The sequence below is a fragment of the Oryctolagus cuniculus genome, chromosome 13, assembly GCF_964237555.1.
Source record: "Oryctolagus cuniculus chromosome 13, mOryCun1.1, whole genome shotgun sequence".
NCBI lineage: Eukaryota > Metazoa > Chordata > Mammalia > Lagomorpha > Leporidae > Oryctolagus > Oryctolagus cuniculus.
In genome coordinates, this window is record NC_091444.1 from 61,568,124 (window position 1) to 61,577,280 (window position 9,157).

Consider the following 9,157-nt stretch of genomic DNA (forward strand, 5'->3'; position numbering starts at 1 on the left):
GGTCACCTGAGAATCTAGCTCTGTTCAGAAGACACCTCCTATGTCAACCCAAGTCTGAACCTTCACCACTCCCGTCCTCTGCTGGCCCATCAAGAAAATGCCTCCAGTAGCAACACTGAGGTAATGAGGGTGGAAACCCAATGGGCCTGAATGATAAGTGGTGGCTTCAACCTGGAACTCGTACCCCTGCCACAGTGGCATCACTTCATAGTGAATACCTGGGTTTCAGAAATATTTACATTTCTTAGGAGTTTTTTTTTACTATAACAAGATTTACTGTGATAGATTTGACTTACACTTAAGTAGTAGCAAAAGTCACTAGTTCTTTTTAAAACATGTATCCTAGAGGGAGAATTACAGAAATTAAAGAATGAATTAAGCCCCCAACTTCCCATTGAAAACATCCCATACCTTGTGTCACTGCTGTAAGGTCTGTCTCTAACAGAATGGAAAAACTACCTACATGAAATCTTTTTTCTCTGCTCAATACTAAGTTTGATAAAGTTAGGAGCCAAATTTGACCTTAACACAGAGTCTACACAATGCCTGGTGTAGAGGAAATGCTCCAAAACACATGATGAAACAACCTGTCAACAGGTGAACGGGATAAACAAGATGTGGTGCATCCATACAATTGGAGATCATTCAGTCATATGAAGGAACAAAGTTCTGATACATGCTATGGTGAAGATGAACCTCAAAAATATGCTGAGCGAGAAGAGCCTAGCATAAAAGGATGCACACTGTGTGAAATACCTAGAACAGGCAAGTCCACAAAGGGAGAAAGAAGACTGGTGGCTGTGGTGACCAGTAATGGGAAAAGACTGCTTAATGGGTATGGATATTTTGGGGGAGAGGGGAATGATGAAAATGTTCTGAACTAGACAGGAGTGACAGTTGCACAGCACAGAGAATGCACTAAGTTTCATGTAAATCTTATGTCCTGTAGATCTTTTAGAAATCAAGATAAAGAACACTTGTTGAATGAAATGAAAGGGTCTCCATGTTCTGGCTGAACCTTGTGTGTTGCTTTGTGGAAGCTGGGAAGACAAGGACCTGTGGTATGAACCACCTCATTAGGTGAGGAGGGTGATCTCTGCTGGGCCTGGCCCACAGGTGGCCAGTGCTGCCCACACTCTGCCTGCTTCTCTCTTTACACCCCACCAGCCACGTGCTACAAATGTACCACCACACCACCCAGATGGGACAATGTGGGAAGCTGGGGAGAACAGCACACAAGGTGGCTGTTTTATCACATGTGGGTTTTCACCCTGTGTTTTGTGGACTCTCGGGCCAGCAAATGTGTCTACCATGTAAACAGAGTAGGGGGAACACAGCAAGCTGACGACACCACATGACATGGAGCCCACCCCTCGCTGGGCCTCCCCACGCCCAGGGCAGCAGGTCCCTTCCCTGTGCTGCTACAGGTGGAAGCCGCTTCTGCTCATGTTTGTTTTTCCCAATAGACTGCGGCTCTTCAGGGCAGAAGTCCCTACTGTCTCTGATCTTGGACACCTGTGTGCGGGTGAGCAGCAAGGCTTCCTCACTGAATGAGTGACACTTCCTAAACACAAGGAGAAGCCAAAGCCTGACTCTGAGTGCCTGAAGGACTTGTCCCAGCAAAAATGACAGAACAAAGGCGAGATGGGATCTTGATGACAAACACTGGGTTTGTCCCACTCCAGGGGCTGGCAATTTATAGGCCTGCCAGCCACGTCCATTCCACCAGTTGTTTTCACAAGGCCTGTGAGCTAAGAAAGGTTTTATTTGTTCGTTTACCTTGTTAAAGGATTGTTTTTTTTAAAAAGATAATCAACAGGGACTCTACACAGCTCACAGGCCTGAAATCCTGACGGGCACCCCTCATCACTTCCTCCTCGCAGCTCTGCATGTGTGAGCCTGAGGAAATGAATCCAGCCCACAGGTGAAACCACTCGGCCTTCTGTCCTCACACATCAGCACACTCGACGCTTCAGCTGCAGGGTGAATAAAATGTGAAACACTGGCAGGCCCATGGGGCCCCCGGGGAGTGCCTGTGTGCAGGTACTGCCTGCACTGCATGCAGAGCCTACTGCTGTCCCGGGACAGCTGGCCAGTGGGAGCATCAGGCCCAAGACAGGCCTTCAGACCAGGAAGAGGTTTCGTCCTCTCGCTGGAAATGCCAGGCAATCAGGAACCTGCTGACGCTCTTGGGTCATGTGATTGTATTGTTTTCAAAGCCCTGCGCCTCATGTCCATCTCCGACCCTACCCTCAACTCCCTATCACTCAGAGCTGATTGGCTAGCTGGAGGGAGAGCCTGTGGGGGGAGGGAAGGAGGGTGGACAGCATGGGGACAGGGCCTGTGGTCACACACAGCCGGGAGTTGGACCTCAGAATGCGCCTGAGCACACTGGTCTTGGGACAGTATTCTGTCCCTGCTTCCTGGCAGCAGAAAGGCAAGGGAGCAGAAGGATGTCACAAACCCTGCATGCACTGATATGTAGGACAATGGCAGAGGCGTCTTGATGGTGACAGCAACCCTGGTGCAGTCAGCTCAGCTCTGCCGTGTGGAAATCCAGGCTCCCCGGGTGGCCCATCAGGTCAGGGTTCCAATACACTGTGAGGAGTCTAATGGTTCCAGGTTGCCAAGACCATGGAGAAAATCTGGCTCTCCCTCAGTGGGCAGGGCCTTGCCCTGAGGCACTGCAGAAGCCACCATGACAGAACAGAGTGTGTGCAGAGCTAGTATTGGTGGAGACAACTTGTGACCCTGGGCAGTAAAATCAGGATGTTACGTCTTGGGGCGAGTGCAGGCAGGTGGAACATGAATAAGGAAACCTCTCCACACACAGACATGTACTGGTACACACAGGCACACACACAATCACATCCAGAGGCATGCATGCACACAGAGCTGGACACAGAGCAGACATGCACACAGGCACACGCACAGGTACACACCCAAGCACACACAAAGATGCACTCTCAGGCACACAGACACACAGGTGCACATGCAGGAATGTACACACACACAGCTCTGGAAGGCCCTGGGCCCACTGAGTGACCACAGGGAGCCAGTACTAGAGGCTAAGGCCAGGACGGGTGTGGCATACGGAGACCAAGCTGAGCATAGCCCACATCCCCGTGGGAGTGCGAGTGTCTGGCCCCTGCGATAGGCAAAGGCCTACCTTCTTTGCTAAGCATCTTCCTTCTTTACAGACACCCAGAGAGCTACAAGCCTCTGTCTGCTCACCTGCTAGACTGGAGTCTGACCTATGACGGGTATCTGCTAAGTATTTCCTGATGAACTGTACTGTCACAGACCACAGCAAAAGCCACTTGTTCCTATAATCACTCACTTCCCCTTTCCCGGTACAGGTGGCAAATCAGTCCCTGGATTCTATTTTCAGTTGCTTCCTATTTCCCTGTCAGCAAGGATGAGGCCCATGATGCATTTCAGGTTGAGGTGTGGCACATGCCACAAGTACAGGATGGATCAGACACACAGGATCTTGTCTTGGCTCTGTGCTTCTGGCCAGGGGTCCTCGGGCAGCCACTGTACTTCCCCATACCGTGGTCAACTCGCCTGAACACCAGGGGTGGCGGTTGGCCCTGCAGTGACCCCTGCTCTTTGTTGCTGGGGCTCCTGTTAGGACTGGTGACTCACCACAGCCGACCCCAGGGCCATTGGACACATGAAAGTGGCACCGTGGTGGTAAAAGTCACTCAGACAGTGCTGTGGGCTGGTACCAGTCCCTGGACCTGACCTGTAGTACAGCGGTCGTGTGTCAGCAAAAGCCTGGCTTCAGGGCTGTACGGAGATGGAGGAGCGCCTGTGAGAGTCAGGACGGTCTTCTCTGACCTACTGCGGCCTGTGGGCTAAGTAAGACGGCTTCTTTCCACCCCCCTGTGAAGCAGTAGCTTCAGAGAAGTCAGAACCTGTTCTGACTCACACTAGGGCAACGCCAGAATACAAACCCAGCTCTGTCCACTTTCCCCGCTTCTTCCACTGCCTCTGGGGCCTCTTGATACTAAACCTTGACCGACCCAGTGCCTCCCTGAGCTCCGACATCCACCGTGAGCCTCAGGCCCCCACTGTGAGCCCCTGGCTCCACCTCACAACAAACCACCCCAGATGCATGCCCAGATCCAGAACAGATCAGACCCTCATAGATGCCAGCCTCCCACCTGCCCTCCAAGGCGCCGCCAGGCCCTGGCTCCCAGACTGTATCCATTAGTCATCCCCTCTCCCCCACTGAGAGGGCTCACTTCTCCATTTCCTTCCTCAAACTACCTGTAATGGCAGGAGTTGGTCACAGGACCCAAGACAAGGCTGAAGTAGGGGAAGCAGAGCTTGTTCCACTCAGCTCAACTCAGGACCCTCAGGAGTCTGAGTTCTACACTGAATTCCGAGGAACAGCTGGTAGCACAAGTTGCCCAGGTGTGGCCATGCCCACCACCACACAGGACCCTCCTGCCTGTGACAGACCTGCCTGCTCAGGTGCTCCCCTGGCCCAGAAGCTGCCAGCCTTTGCTTCTGAGCCCCTACCCTACCCAGGTGCCTTGGTTATAAGACTTTAATCACAAAGGAGATTAGAGAGGCAGGTGTTTGGTACAGCAGTTAACTTAGAACACTCACATCCCATATCAGTGTGCTGGGTTCAAGTCCCAGCTCCACTCCTGACTCCAGCTTCCTGCTAATGCACAGAGCTCTCTCTCGCTCTCTCTCTCTCTCTCTCTCTCTTTCCCTCTCTCCTCCCCACCCTTGCCTTTCAAATAAAAAAAATTTTAAAAATATATTTAAGTGATTTGAGGGTGTGTATTCAGCCTAGCAGTTCAGACACATACAGGCCACACTGGAGTGCCCAGGTTTGACTCCGAACTCCAGCCCCTGACTCCAGCTTCCTGCTAATGCAGATCCTGGGAGGCAGCAGCGATGGCTCAAGTAATTGTGTCTGCCACCCACGCACCCCAGCCCAGACCCATTGCTGCAGGCATCTGGAGACAGAGCACGCTTGCTCCCTTTTCCTCTCCCTCTCCTCCTCCCTCTCCAAGAAAGAGAGAAAGAAAACACGATGGTTTGAGGGGAAAGTCGATCAGTCTGTTCAATGATAAGATTACCCCAGAACGTGTGCCCGTGGGCGGGTGCGGGCTGCTTACTGCTGAGCAGTGTGTGTGAGGCTTGAAGGCGTCACCACAAAGTAATGGATGCGCAGCGAAGAGGACCATTCCCCAGGCACCTCAAGGAGGGGGTCCCACGGGCTGTGGGGCACCACGGTCAGTGTCCTCATCTCCCTGAAGCTCAGCAGGGGAAGGAAGTGACAGTGCCCTCTTTACAGGTTATCTGGAAGGGTGAGATGCATGGGCTAGCCCGGGGCAGCTTATAGGGATACAGCTGAGAAAAGCTCTCTCCATCTCTGCCGACTCCCTTTCTAGTCACTGTCAATTCCAAACAAGCCTTACACTCTGGTGTCACTGCGAATCCTGTCTCCAGCTGAGCCTCTGCTTCCTCCGCTGCACAAGGAGGACACTTTTAGCACTTTTTTTCAGAGGAATGTTGCAAGATTAAGTAAAACATCGCTCAGGACTGTTGTTAGCATGTAAGATAGTACTGCAAGCTGCTATCTCCCCTGCAAAATTGGATTTACTTGATCTGAGAGGAGGCCAGGCAGCAGTAATTCTCGAAAACTCCCCATTTTAGGGGATCCCAGAGGTTGAGAGGCCTGTGGTAGGAGAATGAGTGAGTGGAAAAGGAGGGCATGGTAGAGGTAGGATGGGGTCAAAGGGCTGACTCCCCCCCCCCTTTTAAAGGTTTATTTATTTATTTGAAAGGCAGAGTTACATATAGAGAAGCAAAAGCAAGCAGAGAGAGGTCTTCTATCCACTGGTTCACTCCCCAAACGGCTGCAATGGCTGGAGCTGGGCCCATCCTATTCGGGAGCCAAGAGCTTCTTCCAGGTCTCCAACATGGGTGTAGGGGCCCAAGCACGCGGGCCCTCCACTGCTTTCCCAGGCCATAGCACAGAGCTGGATCAGAAGCAGAGCAGTCGGGACTAGAACTGGTGCCCAAGTGGGAAGCTGGCACTGCAGGCAGTGGCTTTACCTGCTATGCCACAGCACCGGCCCCAAGGGCTGACCCCTTTGTAACGCCCCCAGAAGCATAACTTGTTGTCCAGAAGCTAGGAATGGCTGTGTCTGAGCCACCTTCTCCTGCCAGCCACTCAGGGCCCTCCAAGTGAAATGCCCTTTGCTACGGCGCCCCCGCCAATCTGGGAGGCAGGAAGACAATGAGGACTGAGAGCTATGACTTTGGGCCTCCTGGCCCCAGTGGCTCTGTGTGCCCGGTCACTTTTTCCCTTGCTCAGCATTTACTCCCCAACCAGCAGATGGTGCAGAAAATGTGCAGTACAGCCTTTAATCCGGCACTATGTCCAGAATTTGCATGTCACCACCAGAGAGCCATGGCAGTTCCCTAGATTTTCCCTTCCTCAGAAAGGGACAAGAGGAGAATGCTCAACACGCAACATCACCACGCGCACAGTTCTTCAGCTACCAGCACTCACCTGACTTCTGCACTGCGATGGAGCCACCCCATTCCCTCCAATGGCAAAGCCCTGTGTCTGCAGCACAGCCAACTGCCTGAACTGGTTTGGGGGTTTAAAGGTAATACTTGGACAGACACAATGCACATTACCAGTGGACTGGAAAATATGCTGATACACTGGGCTTCTAAGAAGGTTTCGAGAGAACACTCATTTTAAAAAGACAATAGGATCTACCAACTATTATAAATCTGTTTGGTAGCCAAAAGCTACCAAATTTCCTCCAGATTATCAGTCAGTGGCTCCCACCCTACCAGGGCCATCCACTTTTTACTTTCTTTTTTATTTTTTGAATCAATGATATTTTGAGAAACAGAGACGCTGTTTAGAAAAAAATAATCAGGGGGCTGGCGCTGTGGTGCAGATTAACGCCCTGGCCTAAAGTGTTGGCATCCCATATGGGCGCCGATTCTAGCCCCGGCTGCTCCTCTTCGGATCCAGCGCTCTGCTCTGGCCTGGGAGAGCAGTGGAAGATGGCCCAAGTCCTTGAGCCCCTGCACCTGCGTGGAGACCCGAGGAAGCTCCTGGCTTCGGATCAGCACAGCTCCGGCTGTTGCGGCCATCTGGGGAGTGAACCATCGGATGGAAGACCTTTCTCTCTCTGCCTCTCCTCTCTGCGTAACTCTTTCAAATAAATAAATAAATCTTAAAAAAAAAAATAATCAAATGCCTGCCTTCACAGGGCCTCTGTGCATGACCCTATTTTTAAATTCTCCTCACTGGACGACATTGTTGGTGCTGTCCCTTCGGGCAGTCCTAAGTGAAGAATGGACAGTTTTTGTGCTTAGAAAGCTTGGAGTTAGCGATGACAACAACGAGGAGGAGGCTGTGTTATTAAACCTTTGTGTAATGCTTAATGCACTATTTCCAAAGTGCATCACAATTACTGTAGTTCCATAAAGTAAACAAGCGAAGCAGCAGCCAGGTCCGTTCTCACGCTATCCCATTAGCTTATTAACAATACGCCTGATGAACTGATTGTGTGCGCCTGTAAAAGAGCCCCAGTAAAGTTTTATGGCTTTTTCTTGGGGCCTCTCCGATGAGCTCAGACAACAAGCCTGAGTTCCTGCCGGCAGCTCAGAGCTGGGGGTCACCCCACGCTGCCGTTCAGCCATCGCGTGGAAGGAGTTAGTAAGGAGCAGCTCAGTAGGGCTCCATCTCATCGAAACCGGAACGGTCCCACCCTGTCACCACTTAAAAAAAAAAAAAAAAAAGGCAGCGTCTGGTCCCAACCTGGAGACCAAAATGCAGCTGCTCTTCCCAGGCCGGGGGTTAGGTGCGTTGGGACAAGCGAACGAGAAAGGCGGGGTGGGAATTTTAGACTTTCCGGCCTCCCCGCCGGGCGCGCGTCCCATCAAGTACCAATTGGCGGCGTCCGCAGGAGATGCTGCCTCGCGCCGGGCCCAGAGCGGAGCCGGGCACCCACTGGAAGCCGCGGCCCCAGGAGCCTCGGCTTCCCTCTCCTCGCCGCTTGTGGAAGTGGGCGCGCGGGGGCGGGGGGTGGTCCCGGCAGCCAGGCCCCTTCCCACACTCTCAGCCCCGCGACAGGGCTGCGCTGTCAGGTGAGCGCCTGCCGCCGCCGCGCCTCACCTGCGTGAAGTACAAGTTCATCAGCGTGAGGGTGAAGAACTGCAGGCACACGGGGAAGCAATAGAGCAGCCAGAAGACGAAGGGGCTGAGCGAGTTGGCCGCCACGAAGTCTTTGAAGTAGAAAGAAAAGAGCACGGTCCGCAGGGAGGCCCAGAAGAGGCAGAGGAAGAGGAAGACGCTCTGGTAGCTGAGCCGCTTGTGGCGGTAGCGCAGCACCAGCCACAGCTGCGCGTAGATGAACACGAACAGCAGCGCGTAGAACACGGTGTAGACCACGGTGAGGCCGAGCTTCACGTAGGGGGGCACGGCGGGCGTCAGCGTGGGCAGCAGCGAGTCGTTGCGGATCGGCTCCCACGGCTGGGCCTCCATCGGGCTGGGGGGCGCTGCGGCGTGCCCGCGGGCGCTCCGGCCTCATCGGGGCTCCCGGGCCCCGCCGCCGCCCGCGCGGGAGCCTTCGCGCATCGCGCTCCGCCCGCAGCCCGATGACTGGAGGAACGAAAACAAGCCGCACTTCCTCCCCCGGCACCACATGATTCACTGGGGCGGCCTTTGTCTGCGATTGGCAGCGCGGAGCCCGCCGCCCCCGCGCGCTCGCCGGCCCCGCGCGCCCCCGGCCCGCCCCAGCCCAGGCACTACGGCGCCGCCGAGCGCGCCCCCAGGACCGCGCGCCGCCGCGCTGCGCCCCGGCACCAAAGCAGCCCGACTGCGTGCCTCGCCCCCTGTACCGCCCACGGCTGGACACCAGTGCTCCTAGCGTCTCCCCTTCCGCAGCTGATTGCGTTAGAGGAGAGGTTAATTCTTCAAACCAAAACAACAACAAAAAACTTAGTTTTTTCCTCCCTTTAAAAATAAAGCTTTGTGTGGCTGTGAACTGGCCGGCGTCTGAGGTAATGTTTACTTCTAAATACAGGAATGCCAGAGACAAGGTTTGTATTTCTGAAGTCAAGTGTGTATGCTCAAGGTGCGGAAGCCGACGGTCCCGCG

At 53.7% G+C, this 9,157-nt stretch overlaps 1 protein-coding gene across 1 annotated transcript in view; it reads right to left on the reverse strand.

Moving 5' to 3' along the window:
* Window positions 1–8,737, reverse strand: part of GPR137B (G protein-coupled receptor 137B) — a 50,865-nt gene extending 42,128 nt beyond the window's left edge. The window contains 2 exon segments of the mRNA XM_008268198.4: window positions 8,174–8,551; window positions 8,553–8,737. Of these exon segments, the coding sequence (XP_008266420.4) occupies window positions 8,174–8,551; window positions 8,553–8,588 (414 nt within the window). The 5' untranslated portion in view covers window positions 8,589–8,737.
* Window positions 8,738–9,157: the final 420 nt, after the last annotated feature.